At 39.3% G+C, this 25692-nt stretch overlaps 1 protein-coding gene across 1 annotated transcript; it reads left to right on the plus strand.

Annotated features, from left to right (window-relative positions):
- Positions 1 to 14313: 14313 nt before the first annotated feature.
- Positions 14314 to 25450, plus strand: LOC100693746 (uncharacterized). The gene is made up of 6 exons (XM_003458685.5): positions 14314 to 14359; positions 14614 to 14798; positions 21471 to 21555; positions 21782 to 21874; positions 24128 to 24259; positions 24363 to 25450. The coding sequence occupies exons 1-6, from the start codon at positions 14314 to 14316 to the stop codon at positions 24638 to 24640; spliced, it is 819 nt and encodes a 272-aa protein (XP_003458733.2). The 3' UTR covers positions 24641 to 25450.
- The last annotated feature ends 242 nt before the right edge of the window (positions 25451 to 25692 follow it).

Here is a 25692-nt window from a genome sequence, read left to right on the forward strand (position 1 = left end):
GCAGTGAGATGAAGGTTTATGCAGACATTTGTAGTTAGGTGGTGCATGAGAATGCCTCCTGGCAAGAGTATGGAGGCAGTTCCTAGAGGATGAAGGAATTGATACCACTGACTGGCATCCACGCTCGCCTGACCTAAATCCAATAGAAAATCTCTGGGACATCATGTTTTGCTCCATCTTACATCAGCAGGGTTGCCCCTCAAAATATTCAGGAGTTCAGTGAAGCTCTGGTCAGGATCTGGGAGGAGACAATCCTTGACGCCACGTGTCATGTCATAAGGATCATGCCCCAAAGTTATCAGGCATGCATACAAACATGTGGGGGCTATACAAACTACTGAGTACCATTTTGAGTTGCTGCAATGACCAATTTCAGCAAATTGATCTAGCCTGCTGCATCAGCTTTTCAGTTTAATTTCTTGGTGACTGAATTAGGTTGATAATTTTCATTTCCATCAACTGATGTAGAATCATTTTGTTCCTAACTCATTACCCATTCCATATCAGTATGGATATCCAGCATGATGTTTATTTCTAAATGAGATCTGATGTTTTCAAAGAGTTCCTCTAATTAATTTATAAACAGTGTATCAAATACCCCCATACCTTCATCTGCATACTGTATGTATTTTACTGCTACTTCTGTATTTTATTTTATTTTTATTGTTAATGTTTTTTAATGCCCTATTTATCATCGTTACTTTATTTCCTGTTTTAAAAATTGTGTTTTAATAGTTTCACTGCAACAATATAATTATTCACTGAGTTACTTACCATAATTAATTTGACTTGAAAATATTTAAAATACATTATTTCTGTTCATATATAAGTGAACTGCAAATATATTGTAATATTAAAATTTACATTAATTAATAACAGAGCATGTTTGCAATTACTTTATAAAATTCACAGCATTAAATATGTTTGTATGGATGCATTTATTCTCAACAAATTTATGTAATAATGTCTGTCTTTGCTAAAAAAGAAACACTTTTTACAATACATTTTCAAAGTATAATACTGGTCTTGTTCAATAGGGGGCGCTATAGAGTGAACAAATGACTACGCACAGTTCCAGAACACCAAACCTAATGGGGACTGCAATACCGCTGTGTCACCATTAGGGTCACATGAATTCACACAGACACACAATTTGTCTGGAAATTGACCACATGGGGACCTACTTAGAAAACTTCACCAGCCATCTTTAAATACTGTTTTAGAGCTATTGGTAGGCCTGTGCCCGTGGGGACCTCAACTGAGGTCCCCACGGTGAAATGGGTCCCCACGGGTCGGTGTGTAGTTAGGGTCAAGTCCTCACCAGGTAGGAAAAACAAGAACACACACACACACACTCACACACACTCACACACACACACACACACACACACACAGAGAGCTCATTACAGTTTTTTCTGATGGCTTGAGCACATTTTTTGTAACTATTGGCTATTTTTGCAAAACTCTACACACAAATAAGAAAACTCTTCACCCAATCAGCAAAACATTGTAGTTTTCTTGTAAAAGCGAATAACCTTTGCTTAACTCTCCTCACTTTTGTAAAAATGGTATTTTTGTATCAGACAGTTAACACAAGCCATCATATTAATAAGCACACAATGCACCAACTACACACTGATGGTATGAATAAACAACACATCTGGCTTTTGCTTTCTCTGTGCACAAGGTAGGCCATGTCAGTTTGAGCTCATACTTTTGTCATAGATCCGTAAGCATAGAGGGATCCAAACTTCAAGTACTGGTGTTTATTCACACACATCAAAACAAACACAAGTGTTTATTTCCAAGTATAGGATTATTTGCAATCACCATATTGACTATATGGGTTTCTTTGTCTGCAGTGAACATGCTTCCTCTGCCCCCAGCATCTGGTCGTCTAGCAATTCTGTAAAGTAACAATTTCAGTATTTTTACATCTATGGTATTGTTGTGTTTCTCATTAGCATGGCAGTTGTTAAGGTTCATTGTTGAGAGAGGAATCCATAAATAACCACAGATCCGGTCCAGTGTGCAATTAGACAGTATTTTAATGAACACATGTGTGAGTTCAACAACCCAATCAGTATTGAACTGTCTTTACCATATTCAGACAACAGTTTTATAGGGTTAAGATAGTACAGCCCCCTTTTCTGTTGGTAGGCAGATTTAATACAGCATACGTCAACTCAAAACCACAAATGTTCTGTCAACAACCTTTAACATATTTTTAAAGAACATTGTCTTCGGGTCGGTGCTTCCCCTCAGCTCGTCTTCGCTGTCGCTTCCCTGTGGGAGATCTGTTGCAGTTCCTCTAAGTACGTCGGCACAATTCTGCATTTGCAGCAAAAATACATCTTCACTTCTGCCCTACCAAAATAGATCTATTATGGTGTGTATGTGTGCACGTGCGGGGGCGCGTGCGTGCTGTGTACTGTGTACGTGTCATGACCTCTCACTATTTGTGTCTGTATGTGTGTCTCGCCCTTAAATGCTCTCACATCTCACCCGTTACACTTCTGCAAAAGCCTGCAACTTCAAAAGCCTATAACTTCCTGTCTCTGCCCTCTACACAGAAACACTGAGATCATAGAAGCATTAAAACATTTAAAATTATAGTTTAAAGTGGTTCTTCTTGGACCTGTAATAAAGACTAATATGATACCAATATATTTGAACATCTGAATGCATCTAAATGCAACATCACTATTAATACTGAAATGTTACTGATGATTATAAAAATAGCAGCAAATAATAGCAGGAAAATATTTCTATTCTCCACACTCCCACTCTCGACCTCTGGAACACCAGAGGTCGCAATACATTATGTTGGGTCACTCCTTGGCCCCTTCAGCTGCTTTTGTCCACCCCTGACGTCATAAACTTTAGGATCACTTCTCCCACTCTGACCCTCTCTTGTTCTCTTCATTCAAACCTGATTCAAGCTAATATTACTCAAAACATGAACCTAATTTTGTATTTGGTTTTTGACTTTTATTTTTATATCTCATTCAACCGTACTCAGCATTTGTGAAACTCTTAAAAGCACTGCCTTTAAGAGGATCAAAGGAAGCACGTCTCTGCTTATGCTTCCTGTTGGTTCCTTATCTGATTATCAGCATCCTGTGCACAAAACTGTCGCTGCTGCAAGTGCCTCTCACCTAAAGTCACCTATTACAAGAAAATGTATCAAGAAAATCATTATACCTGCTTATTCTACTAAAGGATAAAAAACAACCATTTTACTTACTACGTGTAAGCACATTATCAATAGCTCCTAAATAAATTACATCATAGCTAAAAGCTGAACTCTAACTGTATTTTAGAACTCACATTTCCTGTGCTTACCCTGTTTTAATATATCATTTTATTTCATTTTGCTGCTCTTATTGTAATGGTACATTCTAATTTATACTTTATCCGACTCAACCAAAATATATAAGCTTTTTCCCTTTGCTTCTGTTTTAAACAAAAACTTAGTCACTTCAACAAGCATTTGTTATTTTGTAACTACATTTTATATAAGAGGACTAATTTAGAGCTGCATGTGTTATCTCAATATTTTACATGTCACACAGTTTAGTTACAAGCAAAACTCCTATTCAGTTCCTCATTCTGTCATTTGTTATTGGGTCAACTCAAATTCGGTTAAAAGCTAAAGGGATTTCAGGCCTTTGGCCTCAAAACACTACTGCCCTGTGTGTTGATGAACTCTATATGTCTGTAAGCGTGCGCAGCCTTCAATGCTCAGGTCATCCTCACAGTAGATTGGCTAATCATAATGTTAACCAAAAGTTTGTGACCCTCAAGAGACGACTCTCTGAGCCACAACTCCGTTAAAGGCACAAAAATGCAATGTGTATGAAAAATCCTTTCTACATATATAATCTCCAATATTATTCATTCAAGTCAGCGAGACTTTTAACATCCTCATAAAAAGCTCTCCTCTACCCTAGAAATAAATCTATTTACTATCTGTTTCTAAAGCCTACAATATAACAACTTTATTCTAAAAATCAAAAAGAAATCACACATTTTCTACTCATAAAATGTTCACTATTTTTCCCCAAAGCATATCCTTTATTCCCACAGTTTCCCTTTAAGTTTGGTGCACAACTTCTTATTAACACCAGCAATTCATCTTCTAAACCTAATTCCGTTCATTTTAATCCTCTCTTTAAAGACTTTAAAGAATTTTACCATCTCTAAATTATCAAAAAACCCCAATTGTCATAAAATCATACTAAAACCCATTTCAACTTAAACAAATTAAATCTTAAACCCCTCTCTTTTTTGACACATCTCATGTGGCAAAAAACTCAACATGCTTCACTCAAGCTTAACAAATTAACAAGGGAAAAAAGGTTAGTCATATCATATCATTTCTCAGAACACTTCAGCCATCTTCCTCTCCGGTATTCTGCTCCAGCCCTGAAAACCTGTGTTTAAGGAATAAAATCAATTTAATCATCCTGTCAAATCTTCTCAAACTCCTGCTCCATCGAACTCTGGATCCTTGGAATTTCCTGAAAACAAAACCTGTACTTTACATTTCATACTCTCCCTCTATGATCCAGTCTGTGTCATGACAAAATAGACTTAAACAGAACAGTTATTAATCATGTGTTACCTCAGTTAATGGTAACTTGAATTTCATCAAACAATGTTTCCCTTTTAACATTTAGCATTCTCCCAACAATATAATGTAATCCCCTAATCTAACCCCAGTAAAAAGAAATTTTCTCAAAGCCAACATCAGCATCCCAAAATCAGCATCCCCAGATTTAAGTCTCCCACTCCTCCTGTTTGTCAACCTTTTATTTATTTCCCCCCTTGGTCCCATCACTCGCATTCACACACATGCATGCACACATGATATTTTTGCTGATACTGCAGCCTTCTGCGCACGTCATCAGATGCTCCACATCAGCAAAATGAGCTCAAATATTTGTTTTATTTCGTTTTCCTTTTTAGGAAAATAGTTCTCTATACTTTTGACTGGATTGAATCGCTGCAATCCTTTAAACAGAGACTCCGCCAATCAGGTCTCCCCCTCAGCCAATTATAATCTGTAAAACCCCCTGATTTTCGTACTTGGTAATTTTGTCAGCGCCGTCCGTTCACTCTCTTCCAGGCCTGCTTAGAACAAAAATGAAAAAAGAGAGCTGATTATTAGCTCATCAAAGTACAAAACAAAATCACCTGACAGGTTTTCCCGAGTGCACTACTACAAAAATTTTTGGGGCCCCTCTCAGACATATCCATGTCTTAATTAAACACCCTCTCTGGAAATAAAACAACAGCCTCAAAAATCAGAAACAATCTCAAAGTTCACCCTTTCAACACACCGAAAACCTCGTCAAACGATCAAAGACCGTTTGCACAACGTCTCCCTTCCTCACTTTGCCATGTGTTCATTCAGCACAAGATAAAAACCAATTTCAACAACGTATCATCCTTAAATTATAAATTTCCTGTCCAAATCTGCCCCTCTGAGCAGACCTGACCACCGTAATCAAATATCCTGATACTTTACCATTATATATTTTGCCAAATGATCCTCCACACCACCGCTCTCTCTTGAACTGAAAGCCTCCGACACACACGCACACAGGAAGTGTCTCTGCTCATAGACTCACAGCTCAACAGCCAACTTGACAAGAAAATTACATGTTTACACCTTATCACATTATTGAATTATTTTCATTTTCTTTCTATAATAATCACTTGCTTTAATCACTCAGTACGAGAGCACTCCTAAGTCACTTCTTTTTTTTTTTTTAAAAACTGCTTTAGTCCCTTTTCTTCTGTTAATTCCCATAGCTCCTTTGAGTCAACTTCAACTTCAAGCTTTAAGTCTATTTTATTAAACATTCACACCATTCTCTCACTCATACAAGTAGCAAGCTGATCTTCATTGCATATGCTTGTGTTCTTAGCCAGGTTTTTAATCAATGTCTCTATGCATTAAGCTTCAGGAGCTTGTCTTGGTAAGGTTAATGCATTCTCTGTTTGTATGTGTATGTGTGTGTGTTATTTTTGCATCTATGGCTTCACAGTCTCCCAGACCCTACCCAATTCTCCAGTTAAGCAGTCAGTTTTCTTTTTCCCCGAATTACTAACCCAAACTTTAATTTCCCACCTTAAATTACCGCCCTCCTGGTCTTCAGCCAGGAGCTAGGGCTGGCTTTTCAGGTTCCTGGACACATCATGCTGTGAACAATTCAACCAGAAACTTGCCTTAACTTATCCATTGATGTTAACCTCTAACTTTCTTCCGACTGCTGGATCTGGAGAGTTGGTCCAAGCCTGCTTTACTCCTGAAAATAACAAAACTAAGACATTTTCATTATTATCACAAGTGGTTAAATGACCCATTTCTCTATCTCTGATCAGAAACACCAATTATGCCAGGCATGTAAGCGTGTTCTTCCTTGCATTTCATGTTAATTGAGTGTAAGCTGCTTCTTCATTGAATTAATTCATTGAGTTCTTCGTTGCATTTCTATGTATTCATGTTAATGTACACTACGTGTAAGCTGTTTCTTCATTGCATCTTAAATTTTAATCAATTTTACTTCATGCATTTTTTTACTGAGGTTTAGATTCAAACTATCTCACTTCTGATTCATTTCAAAAATAATCTCACATGTAACAATTTGTATGTGTTTTCTATTCATTAAGGTAATGACAATTATTTTCTTTTCATTATTCTTACCTTTTCTAATGTTTACCTCTTTGTTATGCTGTGGTGGACATCCCTAAACAATTCATGAGTTCAGGCTTCAATTTTCAATCCAAACATATCCTGTATTCTCGCAATTAAACTCGTCCAGCTTCATCTCTCACCGGTCTCTTTTTCATTCACAGTGTCCTGTTCGTGCTTCAAAGCTCCAGCAAACACAGTCTCAACTCAGCTGTTGTCTTCTTCTCTGTTTCTTTACAGTCTTTCTTTTAGGTTAAGTCCCAGCATGGCAAAATATCACATTCAGTGCCTTCAGTCTTATTTTCATTTGCTCTGTTTTCTTCTCCATTCATCCTTTCAATCTTCTCTTCCAAGATTGCTCCAAGCATGGCAAATATGAGAGTCAGTGCCTTCAAGCAGACACCTCACCCTGTTCTTCACCAGCATGCATCTTGCATCTTTCACACTGCTGGACTCATCAGTGGTCGTCAGTGTTACTGCTTTCGCTTGCACTGCTTTTAGCTTCAGTTAATTCTTCAAGTCCACGATGTTCTGTCGGTCTTCATCAGGCGATTGACTGGCCTTTAAGCTTCTTCTCAGGGTCAAAGACAAAGTGAGAGATCAAGCTGCACAATTTCGAGCCAAAGCCTGGCTTATTTTCTCCCAATTCTATTAATCTATTGTTCTGGTGCTGCACTCAAGGTTCCAAAGTTGAGAGACGTCCACCTGTATTGACACACTAAAGCATACAATTAGTATCATATTCATTTTTTCTTAAAGGCTTCATTTGCTTCATGTGCCTCATCTATCTCTCTGTGTTCTTTCTGTACACACTCAGTTCCTTTTATGGGCATGCAGAGTTCCTGTTCACTATTTCCTGTTCTCTGCAGAGTCTGTCTCTCTCTTTGTATTTATAGTCTAAAAACCCTCTTTAATTCTACTAAATCTTGATCTAAAAAACAATACACCTTCATGTCACTCACACACATTTAAATAGAGCTCTTTCACACATCAGAACAACTAACACTTCTCCACACACATCACCCTTCACCCTTCTTTAGATCAGTTTGTAGCGTATACACTTATGTGTTTTCCATCAGAAAAAATAAACTCAATTTCTCATACCCTCACTCATGCGTTTCTTGAATTAAAAGCACTTGCAAACTTTAAACATCCTATTTTACATCACAAAAGAAATATATTTCACACTCCTTTATTTCATACACACTTTTTAAACGTTCTAACCTCTTTCAGACGCCATAAATCGTCTCACACGCACTGCCTTTTCTCTCTCAAACTTCCATTTTCCACTCACTCAGACAAATCATGCAGAGTCACTCAAATCAAATACTGACAGCATTCACACGGTTAAAATCACTCGAAATACGCTTTCATGCGAGTATCTTGGACATGCCTTCCATGATCAGAAAGAGCAAGTCAAAAGAAAAACGAAAAAGAAAACTGAAACCTCTCATCGTCCTCACAGCTTCTCCCCACACACACATAACTGAAAAAATAAAACACACCACCATTTATTACTCAAGATATATACATCTATCAAAATTCAGTCACTTACTATACATCCACACTAGTATATTCGAACTGTATTTATACAATTCTAATGAGCAAAACCAACATCTTACTTACAGGCATTCAGCAATATCAGATAAAGCTCAATAGTCTCGAAACTGAAAGCAACCCTCTGCATGCGCGTCACCGCTCCTCATTTGCATTTACACACACACTCAGTGCACATCCGGCTGTGCATTGCTGACACAGAGACTGATCTTACTCATAGATCTCATATTTTATAATACAGACGTCTTTAATTACAACTGCACAGATTTTAGGCCTTTTAAAACCTATATAATTTCGATAATTTACCATAACCGACTCGAACGGGCAAACCACAGGTTTTTTGCGACCAATTCATCAGACCAGACTCGAACTGCTCTGTCCAGATTTTCTAAACCTAACTTAATTTACAGGTAGCCAAAAAAGCGCAAATAGAGGACTTGAACCCCTAGCAATTTCGGAGGTTCCCAAGTTCTCCCCGGTTTGTCGTACCGTACTATCCCTACTTACTGGTAGGCCTAGGGTCAGCGTCCCGCCCTAGTGCAAGCGTTACCAAGGAGAAAATGCGCTTGTTAACAGACGCCGCTGTCGTTCTAGAAAAATTTAGAATAATTTGAAACAACAATCTAAGCCCAAAACAGGATTAAGATTGAGGCAGATCTACCTTTGTGGACATAGGGGACTTGAACCCACAAAATGACCATCACAAGATAAATCCAATGTCCAGCGGGATTTGAACCCACAGAAATGACCAATTTCCCTACTTTCTACGTGGCTTGAGCACATTTTTTGTAACTATTGGCTATTTTTGCAAAACTCTACACACAAATAAGAAAACTCTTCACCCAATCAGCAAAACATTGTAGTTTTCTTGTAAAAGCGAATAACCTTTGCTTAACTCTCCTCACTTTTGTAAAAATGGTATTTTTGTATCAGACAGTTAACACAAGCCATCATATTAATAAGCACACAATGCACCAACTACACACTGATGGTATGAATAAACAACACATCTGGCTTTTGCTTTCTCTGTGCACAAGGTAGGCCATGTCAGTTTGAGCTCATACTTTTGTCATAGATCCGTAAGCATAGAGGGATCCAAACTTCAAGTACTGGTGTTTATTCACACACATCAAAACAAACACAAGTGTTTATTTCCAAGTATAGGATTATTTGCAATCACCATATTGACTATATGGGTTTCTTTGTCTGCAGTGAACATGCTTCCTCTGCCCCCAGCATCTGGTCGTCTAGCAATTCTGTAAAGTAACAATTTCAGTATTTTTACATCTATGGTATTGTTGTGTTTCTCATTAGCATGGCAGTTGTTAAGGTTCATTGTTGAGAGAGGAATCCATAAATAACCACAGATCCGGTCCAGTGTGCAATTAGACAGTATTTTAATGAACACATGTGTGAGTTCAACAACCCAATCAGTATTGAACTGTCTTTACCATATTCAGACAACAGTTTTATAGGGTTAAGATAGTACAGCCCCCTTTTCTGTTGGTAGGCAGATTTAATACAGCATACGTCAACTCAAAACCACAAATGTTCTGTCAACAACCTTTAACATATTTTTAAAGAACATTGTCTTCGGGTCGGTGCTTCCCCTCAGCTCGTCTTCGCTGTCGCTTCCCTGTGGGAGATCTGTTGCAGTTCCTCTAAGTACGTCGGCACAATTCTGCATTTGCAGCAAAAATACATCTTCACTTCTGCCCTACCAAAATAGATCTATTATGGTGTGTATGTGTGCACGTGCGGGGGCGCGTGCGTGCTGTGTACTGTGTACGTGTCATGACCTCTCACTATTTGTGTCTGTATGTGTGTCTCGCCCTTAAATGCTCTCACATCTCACCCGTTACACTTCTGCAAAAGCCTGCAACTTCAAAAGCCTATAACTTCCTGTCTCTGCCCTCTACACAGAAACACTGAGATCATAGAAGCATTAAAACATTTAAAATTATAGTTTAAAGTGGTTCTTCTTGGACCTGTAATAAAGACTAATATGATACCAATATATTTGAACATCTGAATGCATCTAAATGCAACATCACTATTAATACTGAAATGTTACTGATGATTATAAAAATAGCAGCAAATAATAGCAGGAAAATATTTCTATTCTCCACACAGTGCTACAAGTCTTAGTACAAAGTGACTGTACTAACCAACTCTCATTTCAAAATGTCCTTATGATGCTTGCTACAGTGTAGCGGCTCGAGTTAGGCTGAACCCGTTGGCCAGCTTCCCTCAGGGTCACTCCATGGTTGATGACATGGTCCACTATTGTAGCTCTGATGTCATCAGCAATTCTATTTCTTACTCTTCTTACCCTTCCTCTCCCCCTCCTCGTCTTCCTCTCCCCCCTCCTCATTCTCCTCTTGCTCCTCCTTGTCCTTGTCGACCTCTTCATCCTACTTCTTCACCTCCACGTCCTCTTCCTCGGCCTCCTCTACTTCTCACTCTTCCTGCTCCCTCCACTGTACTCCACACACACAGCTTACCTGTATTATAGTGCTTAGGCTGATTGCAAAGTGAACTACTTATCTAAAGAAGTTTTCACATGTGACAGTGTGCCAGACAGTTGGCAAAATAGTGTAAATAATAGCCATAAATGTGTATAGTTTTGCTAGGAGTGTGTTGATCATTTGGAAATTGAGTGTAAAGCAGTGAGTTGTGTTTACAGTTCTGCAAAAAGAGTGCTGTGCAGTGGATTGTAGCTACAGGTTTGCAAGGTGTGTGTTACAAAATGGCAAACTGAGTGCAAAGCAGTGTTTGTGCTTTTAGTTTTGCAAACTCAGTGAGTAGTTTTGCTATAAGTATTAATAGTTTTAGAAATTGTGCTATAAGAATCACAGTTAGGGTTTAAGCATTCAGAAAAAACTGTAATACAAAGGATTGGAGCCGGTTTTGGATTTTCACTTGTTGTTGGCTTTAATATGAACAGTCACATAAAATTAATTCCAATTTTTTGCCTTTGCTTCAATTAGGATGTTTCTTTAAATCTACCATACCTTTTATTGTTCAAAAGGTTTGCTGCCATAGTAAGGAAGTAGCTGGGGAACTCAGTAAGTATGAGCAACGATAGCTTAGGGACAGTTTCTCCAATAAAGAGGAATTCATCATCTGCAGTTCGTCAAAACGTGCCATTAAAACAATTCAGCAGATCCTCAAAGTTTGGATACAACCTGTTTTCAGCTGTAGAGGTAGAGGTACACTTCACGCACTTATCAACATACAGTTCAGAGGCTTGCATTAGAGTGCTTTGGTGCTTGGGCATCTTTTATTTAGCATGGTTATACCATTGTGAATGTAGCTATATAAATGTGCTCAAGAGTCTATCGTATGTTTGTCATGCAACTAAAAATTCGAAAATATATTTTTAAATCAGTAACTTTGCAAATTTAGAGGAATTGTTTTCGGACAACATATGTGTCACATTTTAAACAGGGTTGCAATAATCAGCACTGACACACAGACATTTATGCGCTGGGTATAACAGACATGCTTACCGTGTGAAAGGCCCGCTGATGTCTTGGAGCAGAGAAACACACTGCATTGTTGCTTTTCTCTGTTGTATAAGCAGCGCCCGTAGGTCAGAAACGCTGTGTGTGGGTAGCAAAGGCAGCTCCAACACACATCCAGGCATCCGTCTGAAAGAAAGGTGTCGCTGCAGCTAGGCTGTCAGGATAGTCAGGCTTTTATTTATATTTGCATTCTGGTGCATTAAAACTAGCAGCCTCTGTGTCCCGCTTGGATCATCATTCCGAAAATTCAGAAATAAAATGGTGACATGGCTAATGATGAGGAAAGAATATGTGTTTTTTTTGTTTTTTTTAGAAGTATCACAGTTTATTTTTAAAGGAATACATGTTGTTTGTGGTATTCTGTTTAAAAACTATTAGCCTCTGTGTGTTTCAGAGCGCTAAAGAATATGAAATGCTCCTAATGCAGTTAAATCATCTATGTGTAATCAACAAGTCTTACTGTTACAGGGTGTTTGTGACAAGTAGATAATTAGAGGGCTAGTTGCATTAAAGGAACATTGGGGGTTGATACAGTGATAGTGTGGCTAGGTGTGAATATGTGTTCTTTAGAAGTATCACAGTTTATTTCTAAAGGAATACATGTTATTTGTGACACTCTGTTTGAAACTATTAGCCTCTGTGTGTTTCAAAGCGCTAAAGAAAAGTAAAATGCTCCTAAACTAGTTAAATTAAAAGTAAAATGCTCGTGCTGATGAACGAAGTGTTATGCTCTCAAGGGTCGATGTAAAGTAGTGAGGAAAAATACAGGGTGTTTGATTAGGGTGTTTTTATATAGGTGGTCTTGGTTTCAGTTGACCTCTGAGATGCAGAGATAAAGGTGTGGGGGTGTAAGCAAAAGGTGAAACCTGTTTGGAGGATCGGTTGGTCAGTAGAAAGTGTAATGGAAAGATTAAAGGTGAAAAAACCTTTGGTGGCTCCGCTGGACCTGGTTTCAGTTGACCTCTGACATGATAAGATAAAGGACACTATTTGTAATGAAAACTATGGAAGTACAGTTGAGATGCTCTTGTTAAGGATGACCTCTTCTGCTGACTGTAGGGGGTCTAACTGTAACCCCCCCCCCCCCCCCCCCCTCTTCTGTCTAACTGTTGCAGAATTAAGAATCTGAAGTTTTAGAAGTATCAGAGTTTATTTCTAAAGGAATACCTGCTGTTTGTGGTATTCTGTTTGAAACTATTACCCCCTGTGTGTTTCAGAGCACTAAAGAAAAAGCAAAATGCTCCTAAAACAGTTAAATCATCTATGTGTGTCTGTGACTTATAGGACTATCTGCATTAAAGGAACATTGGGGGTTGTTACAGTGATAGTGTGGCTATGTGTGAATATGTGTTTTTTAGTAGGTGGAAAAACTTTCTGTTTAAAACTGTTAGCCTCTGTGTGTTTCAGAGCACTAAAGAAAAGTAAAATACCTCTAAACTAGTTAAATTAAATCATCTATGTCTAAATAACAGAGCTCTGAGACCTATACAATCCTTTTAAAACGGCTTAATTAAAACACATAATGGTTTCATTAAATAAAACGCTATTAAACACATATGACCCCTGAACTCACAAGCACGTGCAAAGTCCGTTCACGCGCACATACCCTCACATGAACGCGCAGGGGGATAGGGGAGGGGGTGAGGGGATGCAGGTGGTTGGCAAAAAAGCTACAGGTATATTACTACTGTGGTTATGAGTCTTGTTTCTTCTTTTTTCCTTTCCCATAAAAGCACATTTGCCTGGGCTTCAGATCATGAGGAAGACTGTGCTCATGTAAATATACAGCATTTAATTAAAGAAACATGTTGAGTTATTTTCCCGTATATGCCAGAAAAAAACAGCTAACATGCGTAAAAAGTTTAGCCTCTATTGTTAATGTTAGCATAGGCTAACTTTAGCTGTTAAAGTTAGCTAATGGTAAATTAAAGTAAGTAAATTTAGCTTCTTTGTGCAAAATGTCTGTTCTAAACACTGATCTGTAGCCTTTGAATGGATTGAAATCAAATAAGTACGATTGCAAGATGACAGAGATCGTGATTGCCTCTCCAACTCTTACATATATATATATATATATATATATATATATATATATATATATATATATATATATTACATCTATATATACACTGTCAAAGATACTTGTCTTTGAGTGAAGATTTAAGGTGATAGGAAATTTAAATAACTGCAACTTGAATCTTTACTGAAGCTCAGTATTAGACACAGAGTTCAAGCTCACTGCTGTAATATCTCATAATAATCTGACATAAATATAATATTGGCCATATTATATTTACATTACCACAGTGAGATGACTTAGCTAATTGTTTACTAACTAATATTAAAATGACTGTTCAGTACAGAAATGAAGCCCAACAATCATGTTTTTACAGTCCCGTGGTCTCAGCCTCAGATACTTATCAAATCAAAGTTATCTCTTTAAAAAAATGAACGCACAAAAAAACATTTTTTCTCCTTCATTTCTGTCAAACAATGCTGTATGAAATGTTTCTCACGGTTAGTATCATGGTTGCTAGGCATCCTGAGCAGCGCGACGAAGGCCAGACTTCTCGTACTTCATAGTACCCATCGTACGTAGTCCGCGAAGTGCGCGTACTACAAAGCGTGCAGTCGCTGGATTGGGACACAGCTTACGTCCTCATTCTAGGTGTTTGCTGCCAGTTCCCTGTCAATCAGCTCTTGATGACGTCAGCCTGTCACCTCTGCTTCAGATCGCTCTCCTCAATGCTCGCTCCATAGCCAACAAATCCTTTGTACTGAATTACTTTTTTATCCGTAACAGGTTGGATTTTATGTTTCTCACAGAATCCTGGCAGCGGGAGAATGAATTTATTCATCTTAATGAGCTCTGCCCGGTCGCCTGTCACTTCATCGGGACTCTGCGTTTGGACCGTCGTGGTGGTGGACTTGCCACTGTTTTCCGGGACAGTTTCTCCTGCAGAGCTTTGGATTCTGAGACTTTCCCTTCCTTTGAGTCACAACTTCTTAAGGTCGGTTCATCAAATATATTTTACTGTGTTTTAATGTACCGCCCTCCCGGCCCCGCTGGTGTTTTTATCCAGGATTTCACGGACTTTTTATCCTCCATTATTAAACTGGAGAAAATCTTGATGATCGGCAATTTCAACCTGCACGTAGATGATCTTAGCTGTAGCATGGCCTCTGACTTTTTATCCATTACAGACTCTTTTAATTTTATTCAGCATGTCTCTGGTCCCGCTCACATTAAAGGCCACACCTTGGACCTCGTGTTTTCTCTTGGCTTAGACATAACTAATCTCTGTGTTAAGGATGTACAAGTGAGTGACCATTCTTGTGTTATTTTTAACCTTAGCCTCCCTCTGGACACACCACCATCCAATCTCTTGTTCAATAAGCGGTTCATAAATCAGGATGCTGCCCTGAAGTTTTCTGATTTATTGGATCCTCATGTGATCAGGGGCTGCACTGATGCTGATGTTGCTACGCAGTGTTTTAATAATCATTGTTTGGAGATATTAAATCTGGTGGCACCTTTAAAAACTGTCATTGCTGCCCCAAAAAGAGCTCATCCGTGGATAAACGATGATATAAGGAAAGTCAAAAGACTCTGTAGGAAAGCAGAACGCCTTTGGAAATCAACTAAACTTGAAGTTCACAGGCTCCACCTTAGGGAACTTTGGGTTTCCCTGCACGAAACCATTAAATCACCTAGATCAGGATATTTTTCTCAATTGATCTCATCAAACAAGAGAAATTCTAAAGTACTGTTTGAAACCATAAACTCTATTGTTACCCCTGTGGACCACCCAGTACCCATGTCCTCTACAGGGAGTGCAGAATTATTAGGCAAGTTGTATTTTTGAGGAATAATTTTATTATTGAACAACAACCATGTTCTCAATGAACCCAAAAAACTCATTAATATCAAAGCTGAATGTTTTTGGAAGTAGTTTTTAGTTTGTTTTTAGTTTTAGCTATTTTAGGGGGATATCTGTGTGTGCAGGTGACTATTACTGTGCATAATTATTAGGCAACTTAACAAAAAACAAATATATACCCATTTCAATGATTTATTTTTACCAGTGAAACCAATATAACATCTCCACATTCACAAATATACATTTCTGACATTCAAAAACAAAACAAAAACAAATCGGCGACCAATATAGCCACCTTTCTTTGCAAGGACACTCAAAAGCCTGCCATCCATGGATCCTGTCAGTGTTTTGATCTGTTCACCATCAACATTGCGTGCAGCAGCAACCACAGCCTCCCAGACACTGTTCAGAGAGGTGTACTGTTTCCCCTCCTTGTAAATCTCACATTTGATGATGGACCACAGGTTCTCAATGGGGTTCAGATCAGGTGAACAAGGAGGCCATGTCATTAGTTTTTCTTCTTTTATACCCTTTCTTGCCAGCCACGCTGTGGAGTACTTGGACGCGTGTGATGGAGCATTGTCCTGCATGAAAATCATGTTTTTCTTGAAGGATGCAGACTTCTTCCTGTACCACTGCTTGAAGGTGTCTTCCAGAAACTGGCAGTAGGACTGGGAGTTGAGCTTGACTCCATCCTCAACCCGAAAAGGCCCCACAAGCTCATCTTTGATGATACCAGCCCAAACCAGTACTCCACCTCCACCTTGGTGGCGTCTGAGTCGGACTGGAGCTCTCTGCCCTTTACCAATCCAGCCACGGGCCCATCCATCTGGCCCATCAAGACTCACTCTCGTTTCATCAGTCCATAAAACCTTAGAAAAATCAGTCTTGAGATATTTCTTGGCCCAGTCTTGACGTTTCAGCTTGTGTGTCTTGTTCAGTGGTGGTCGTCTTTCAGCCTTTCTTACCTTGGCCATGTCTCTGAGTATTGCACACCTTGTGCTTTTGGGCACTCCAGTGATGTTGCAGCTCTGAAATATGGCCAAACTGGTGGCAAGTGGCATCTTGGCAGCTGCACGCTTGACTTTTCTCAGTTCATGGGCAGTTATTTTGCGCCTTGGTTTTTCCACACGCGTCTTGCGACCCTGTTGACTATTTTGAATGAAACGCTTGATTGTTCGATGATCACGCTTCAGAAGCTTTGCAATTTTAAGACTGCTGCATCCCTCTGCAAGATATCTCACTATTTTTGACTTTTCTGAGCCTGTCAAGTCCTTCTTTTGACCCATTTTGCCAAAGGAAAGGAAGTTGCCTAATAATTATGCACACCTGATATAGGGTGTTGATGTCATTAGACCACACCCCTTCTCATTTCAGAGATGCACATCACCTAATATGCTTAATTGGTGGTAGGCTTTCGAGCCTATACAGCTTGGAGTAAGACAACATGCATGAAGAGGATGATGTGGACAAAATACTCATTTGCCTAATAATTCTGCACTCCCTGTATATCTGAGAGTGATGACTTTCTAAACTTCGTTGTGGATAAAGTTAATAATGTCCGTATGAGCACTGGTTCTTCAATACCGTCTGTTTGTGTCTCTGGTCCACTTCCTCCTCATTTACTGTCAGTGTTTAACCCATTGACCATACATGACCTTTCACTTCTGCTGGATAAAATGAAAATCACCACTTGTCCAAATGACATTATACCTGCTGTGCTGTTTAAAAATGCTCTCTCTGTCATTGGCCCCCCTATTGTAGAAATATGCAATGCCTCTCTTTTAGAAGGGGTGGTCCTTAGGTTCTGTAAGCATGCTGTTGTTGAGCCTATATTAAAAAAGAGCAGTTTGGATTCAACACAGCTTAAGAATTATAGGCCAATCTCTAAGCTCCCATTACTGTCAAAAATTCAGGAAAAAGCAGTTGCAGATCAACTTACTGCTTTTTTAGAAAAACATGAAATTTATGACAAATTTCAGTCTGGTTTCCGTAAGTGTCACTCAACAGAAACCGCATTAATTAAGGTCTCTAGTGACATTATGATGTCAGCTGACTCCGGAGCATCCACAGTCATGGTTTTGCTGGACTTAATATCTGTCTTTGACACCGTTGACCATACCATCCTGATTAACAGGCTCCGGGACATAGCCGGTGTGTCCGGTCTGGCTCTGGAGTGGTTTCAGTCATACCTTTCCAACAGATCTTTTAGTGTCTTTGCAAATCAGTTTATGTCACACTCGGACCTGACATGTGGGGTCCCACAGGGTTCAGTTCTGGGACCTATTCTTTTTCTACTCTACACGTTACCCCTAGGACTTATAATTAGGCAGTTCCCTGAGGTGTCATCACTTTTATGCTGATGATATTCAGCTCTACTGCTCTTTTAAGCCAATGGAAGTCCATAAACTGTCCTCTTTAATAAAATGTTTAGCTTTGTGAGGCTGTACTAAATGCTTAAAGTGGCAGGGTAGCAGTCTTTTAAACATCAGAGGGGTTTGGAACAGCCTGAAGACAATCTCAGGACAAAAACCAACCCCCCAGGCTGCAGGAGACTTGGGGTGGGTGAATGACCTAAATAAATATTTTAATAGGTTTGATCAACCACCCACCCACCCCTCCCACGGCATCGTCCCCCCTGCTGCAATCTCCTTCATCTTCAGGGACTGCCTGTCCTTCATCTCAGGACTTCACACCTCTCAGCTTCACACCTCCCAGCTCCCAGTCATTACACCCACCCCCGGCTTCTGTGGACTCCTACATACACACCCCTCCCCCAAAATCCACTCTTTCTATCTCAGCACTTCAAGTGAGGAATGAGCTTCGCAAGATCAAGGTGCGGAAGGCTGCAGGTCCAGATGGCGTCAGCTCCAGGTTCCTGAGATGTTGCGCAGATGAACTGTGTGGCATAGGTTATCTGTTCAACCTGAGCCTGTCACTGGGGAAAGTACCACAGCTGTAGAAGACCTCCTGTGTGGTACCGGTACCAAAGACCTCCCATCCCAAGGACCTCAGCAGCTACAGGCCGGTAGCCCTGACTTCGCATCTGATGAAGACCCTCGAGAGGTTGGTTCTAAACCATCTGCGCCCCCTGGTGAGGTCTTCATTGGATCCGCTGCAGTTTGCTTACCAGCCTGGCATTGGGGTGGAGGACGCCATCATCTACCTCCTGCACCGAGCTCTGACTCACCTGGAGAAGCCTGGAAGCACTGTGAGGATCATGTTCTTTGATTTCTCCAGTGCTTTCAACACCATCCAGCCACGACTTCTGAGAGACAAGCTGGAGCTATCGGGAGTGGACCACCACATGTCCCAGTGGATACTGGACTACCTTACAGGACGCCCACAGTATGTGAGGTCACAGGGCTGTGTCTCTCACACGGTGGTCTGCAGTACGGGGGCCCCACAGGGAACTGTGCTGGCACCGTTCCTCTTCACCCTCTACACTGCAGACTTCTCCATCAACTCCTCACGCTGCCACCTACAGAAGTTCTCTGACCACTCTGCCATAGTCGGCCTCATCACAGGTGAGGACGACTCAGAGTACAGACAGTGGACTCTGGACTTTGTGGACTGGTGTCAGCAGAACCACCTGCTGATCAACGTCGGGAAAACCAAGGAGTTGGTGGTGGACTTCCGGAGACGCAGACCCACCACACTGACACCGGTGAACATCCAGGGAGTGGACATTGAGATAGTGGACTCTTATAGGTACCTGGGTGTTCACCTGAATAATAAACTGGACTGGAGCCACAACACTGATGCTCTTTACAGGAAGGGTCAGAGCAGACTCTACCTGCTGAGGCGGCTGAGGTCATTAGGAGTACAGGGAGCGCTTTTAAAGACCTTCTATGACTCTGTGGTGGCATCTGTCATTTTTTACAGTGTGGTATGTTGGAGCAGCAGTTTATCGGCAGCTGAGAGGAAGAGGTTGGATAAACTCATCAGGAAGGCCAGCTCTGTTCTGGGATGCACCCTGGACCCAGTGCAGGAGGTGGGTGACAGAAGGACTCTGGCCAAAATAACATCTCTGATGGACAGAGTCTCCCACCCCATGCATGGAAATGCTGCTGAACTGCAGAGCTCCTTCAGTGACAGACTGCTGCATCCTCGATGCATGAAGGAGCGTTTCCGCAGGTCCTTCCTCCCTGCAGCTGTCAGACTGTACAATCAGAACTGCTCCCAAAAAACACAGATGTTTACATCAGCGCTGTAACTGCAATAAGTTAATCAACTGATTCACACTACAACCTGGTTTGTCTCTTATCTGTAGTTATTTATATTTAATTTAATAACTGTACAGTACTCTGTTTACAGTAACCATTGTCCTTAATGTAAATATGTAAGAAAAATTGTGTATGTTTCTGTTCTGTGTCCTGTGTACTGTTTGTTTTTATATGTGTCTTTCTGGCTGCTGTTACACCCAAATTTCCCCTTGTGGGACAATTAAAGGATTATTCTATTCTATATGGCTGTTATGGATGGTAAATGGAGTGATTCTTATATCGTGCTTTTCTCTCCCCAGGAGGATTCAAAGTGCTTTATACAACATGCCACATTCACCCAAGCACTGTTTTCTATGCTTTTTAAGTCTTTTCTAACTAACATTCACACTCCGATGGATGCATCAGAAAGCAACTTGGGGTTAGTATCTTGCCCAAGGATATTTGGCATGGAGACTGGGCGAGCCAGGGATCAAACCACCAACCTTCCAATCAGTAGATGAGTTGCTCTACCTCCTGAGCCACAGCCATAGGGATCCCATAGCATAGGATCAAATCTGATCCTATGCTATGGGATCAGACTTGCATTAATAAGAAGTTCAAACTAAGCAGAAAACCCAATCCTACAGCAGGTTTCAGCATCACAGCAGCAACACCTCTGAGTCTTCTCTCCTGAACTTTTATTGCAATATCAGCAAAACAACAATTCCAGACTACAAATTAAATCTAATTCATTGTCATCCAGCTTTTACATAAAGAACAATTTGAGGCATCCTATCACACTCCAAGATCATCAGGTTTACTTCAAGACCCATTAAATCTACTTGTGCAATACAAAAACACACAACGCACGCAAACAGGCTATGACAGCACCTGTACACTGACTGTTATGAAAACCATATTTATAAAATCTAATAATGATAAGTGCATCTACTACTGACACATTTAGTATTTACAGTCAAAGCAAAGATCTCACATCATTATCAGCTGTACTTTGGATTATCACTGCATCATTAACATCAAAGACACGTATTTCCTCCATGCCTCTTTTTACTGTGCATTATAAAGCTCGCTCAGGTGGTGTGAGGGCGCACGTGGATCTAATCTTCACATGGTACGAGTGTTGTGGTGTTCCAGGATGTTCATTGGTACCAAAACAAATGTAGTGACTGAAAATGTAAAGTGTTTTCTCTCATTCTTTACACTGCTCTTATGAACTAAACCAGCACGTCCTGACACAATTTACTGTCAGCAGACGATCACTGATAGTCACTTGTTTGTGTCTTTGTGACTGAAAGTCATAAAGATTAATGATTCATTCACTAAGATTACTTATGTCCTCAGTTATAAAAGAATCTCTGAAACCAATGAAATCATTACTCCATAACCATAACTGTGTAATATAAAAGTCAGTCAGGTCTGCAGATGACACAGATACTGTTGAGTTTTCACTGACAGAATGGAGATCATGGTGTTTTTCTCGCTGTTTCTTCTGGTCTGCTCTGTTTCCACAAATCAGACAGAGGCAGATAATGAAATTGTTGAGCAGCAGATTTCAAACCAACAACCCTGTCCACAGGACATCAATGCTGTGCTCAGAGAGCTGACCGTCTCAGTGGCTGTACAGAAAGAACAGATCGCGAACCTACAGAAAGAGAATCAAGGTACAGTATCACATCAGGTAGTGAGAGAATTAACAGGAAACCTTCCATATGATCCAATGTTGTCTTACAAAATTACCAATGTCATATGGGGCTCAGTTTGTAAAGTGAAACATGCTGAAATTAACAGCAACATTTATCCACATTTAGCTCAAAACCTTACAAAAACATGTTTTAAAAAAGGCTGTGCAGCGAAATAAAACTCAGAAGATTATCTTTACACTTTTAGATCATTTAACAAAGCTGAAAGAGCTGGACAGACACGAGACTGAGCTGGACAGGCAGAAAACTGAGATTGACCAGTTGAAGCAACAGTTACAAGGTACTGTGTGCAAGTCATCATGAGTCTGATCTTTTCTGTAAAAAGGTAACAGTGGATTTTCATGACATGTTTAATTACAAACCATAAAGTTCTATTTCTCAGGTGTTTTTTTTATTGACATAAAAAGAATACTGAAACAACAAAGATCTTACCTGTGCAAAGATAAGGAACTGAAAAGAATGTGTATGTCTAGATTTTTCAAACCCTTTTAAAAACAAACACCAATATCTGTACATTTTAGTTCCATTTGTGCTGTAGTGCCCACAGATATGTGCTACTCAAATGTGGTTATAGTTCAGTCATGGATTCAAGTAATAGTACTTTAAATCTATCAAGTTGGTCGCATCACCGTGTTTGAAAATGTTTGGTTCATGTCCATGGAGAACCTGAAGACTAACCAAAGAGCTTTTAAATTCTCAGGAACATCTACTGTTTGGAATTCCAGTTTAATGAGAAGCAGTTGTGGATAGTGCATAGTGAAATCTGTTCTGTGGAAATATAATCCAACATATATTTTGCAGAGTAAACCTTCTTCTTTTGTACAATTTTACTTCAGTATTTGGACAAAATCCCCTAAGTCATAATCTCCCAATAAACTGCAGTAATTTAAAAATCTCTATTCTAAATAAAAACAGTAACAGTAAACCACATTGTTTTGCCACTTGGTATTGCAAAATGATGGGGAATCAACAAAAGAGCAGTTTATGCAAAGATATGATTTTTAGGACATATATCTCTAGGAGTACTAACCCCAATCCAGATATATGAATAAAATAGTTCAAAAATGTTTCTATACAATCAACATGATGTTTACGGTAATCTAATTGAGTGGTAATTTTAAATTTAATTAATTCAGGTTTGAACATCTTTAACAAAAAGGTAAAAAGTATATTGGCTATAATATGTGCATTGTCAGCATAAAAACATGTGTTTCATAGCACTTTTATGACAGACAAAGATCTATTGCAAATTGCAATAAGTACAAGTTATTCAGATCAGAGGAAACTGGTTAGGAGCAACCCAGGAACCAACAAGACTCAAGCCTGTGATAAACTAGAAATTGCTAGCAGCATCACAGTGAAATGAGTTTTGCATTGCCATGCACTGAGAGGGTGCCAACCAAGAAAGAAGCCTCTGCTCCAAAATTGACACCTAATGTCAAGCCAGACAAGCTGAATGTGATCAAGACAAAAGTGCAGTTATTTGGCTACAATGACAAAGGGTATGTTTGGCAAATAAAGATAAACTTTTAAACCTAATAACACTGTACCAACCACTTGGGCATTCCAACAGGACAATGATCACAAAAGCACATCAAAGCTGGTTTTGAAATAAAATAAGCTTCTGGAACCTCAACCCTATCAAAATTTGTGGACAATGCCTAAAGGTTATTAGTTTTTGCATATTTGAATGAATCTTAAATGATTCAGATCATCAAACAAATTATAATATTGGACAAACATAACCTAAATAAATACAAACAGTATGTTTTTAAGTAAGGATTTTGTTTATTACGGGACAAACGCTATCCAAAGTAATTGCCTCCAAAACCTAATAACTGGTTATGCCACCCTTGCCATATGAAGTTACTCTGTATTTGCAGTAACCAGTTATCAAGTATTTGCAATAACTGGCAATGAGTCTTTCACTGTAGAGGAATTTTTGGCCTTTCTTCATTGCAGAATTGTTTTATTTCAAACACACTGGAGGGTTTTTCAGCATGGATGCCATATCTGGATCTGATTTGAGTCCAGATTTAGGCCAACCCAAAACCTGCTTTTTAAAAAAAACAAAAGCTATCCAAACCTTCTGTCCAGGTCCTGAAGCAGCAAAGCAGCCCCAGACCATAACACTGCCCCCACCAAGTTTGAATGTTGGTATGATGTTTTTTTGTGTGAAATCTGGTGTTAGTTTAATGCCAGATGTAACGGGACTAAAACCTTCAAAAAAGTTCAGTTTTTGCCTCATCAGTCCAGAGAATATTTTCCATAAAAGTCTCTGGGATCATCAACATGTTTTTGGCAAATGAGACATGACCTTTTGTGCTCTTTCGGGTCAGCAGTGGTTTTCTTGGTAATCTCCCACAAATGCAGTTGTTGCCTCTTTCTTATTGTTGAATCATGAAATTTGGGATGAGATGGGTAATTAGAGAATTACAGTAAACTAAGTTTTTAAATGAGGTTTAAAAAACAAACAAACAAACAAACAAACAAACAAAAAAGTGTGAAATGATGACAGTTCTCTCTCTCTCAGATAAACAAGTGGCTTTCTCGACTTCTTTGTTGGATAAAAGCACTGGAAACATTGGACCCTTTAACATAGATACTACTCTGATATTTAAACAGGTTTTCACAAACATTGGAAATGCCTACAACAAACACACAGGTAACAACACTGAATGTCTTTTCTCAGCTATGTTGATGTCAGGCTGATGTTCCAGATGTTCTAACAGCTGATTTTCCATTTAACAAAAACAAATGTCCCACAGGTATTTTCACTGCACCAGTGAGAGGAGTCTACCACTTTGAGTGCCATGTATATGGAAGTGCAGACATTATGACTCGGGTTGCGTTGTTCAAGAATGGCGAGCGAATTTTCATTATACTTGAACTTCAGCCATCCCATGTTTGGACTTCCTCTAATGGAGCCTCACTGCTTCTAGAAGCTGGAGATCACATTTTTTTACGTCTTTCTGCTGATGCAAGGGTACGTGACAGTGAAGGTCACCACACCACCTTCAGTGGTCACCTGCTTTTCACCATGTGACCAATGGGACAGCTCTATAACGTCCTGTTTGGAGCTCACACTTCAGAAGTAAAACAGATTAGATTGGTTCAGGGTTTTGTGTGTGCGTGTTTCCTTCTATTTAATCGTGTGTTTCTAAAACTGCTGACTTAGAATTTTTTGGGGCTTATGTTATAATGTTAGTCTAATATAACTGTCAATACTGCTATATGTTAAATCGCACATACAATTTATAGCAAGGATTTTCTTTTTCCCTTCTTCTTACAGTTGGTGATGTTACAAGGCAACAGATTACAATGTTGAAATGTTTTTTATATTTTCATCTATATCTGGATTACATACATGGAATAATACACAGTAATAAAAATGGGTTTGAGTTAGTTTCTCTTTCCAAAATTAATCTGATAAAAAAAGTCTTTCAGACATTTTTCTGCTCCAACTCACATGTTTAAATATTTCCTCAGTCCCAAAACCCAAACCAATAACACGTGATATATTGAACATATGACTCTAGAGCCGAAGGCATACAAAAAGGAAATTACAGTAGAGCTCTGTCTTGATGCACGCTCAATCATCGAGGTAAAGAAATCCAAGAAAGTTGATTCTATTCATCACAATCACGCCGAACGTATGGTTTCAGCATAGTTTTTCACAACCCCAACAAGGCCAGTACAGTCGTGGTGTTTTGCACCATCGCCCCACTACAAGAATGTCTTTAACGTCTTGGCTTTTCATACATCTACTTTTCTTGTTCTTCTTGATCCAAGTAGAGAATGGTTTCTTTGAAAAGATGTTTGAATGTCATGTGTCATTAAACCCAGATTTGTACCACCTCAGTGATGCTATTTGATTACTTTGTTGGCAAAGAATCCATTCAGATCATATCACAGGAACATTAATAACAACAACCAATGACTACTTTTAAATATAAATAATAAAGTATCAGCTACCTCTTATATACAATGGAAAAATCACTGTATATTCAGTTCTAAAAAATATAGTTTTATATAGTTATAAAAACATGAATCTGTTCAAATGTTAATATTACATATGTCCATGTACATGGATCAACA

The sequence above is a fragment of the Oreochromis niloticus genome, linkage group LG10, assembly GCF_001858045.2.
Source record: "Oreochromis niloticus isolate F11D_XX linkage group LG10, O_niloticus_UMD_NMBU, whole genome shotgun sequence".
NCBI lineage: Eukaryota > Metazoa > Chordata > Actinopteri > Cichliformes > Cichlidae > Oreochromis > Oreochromis niloticus.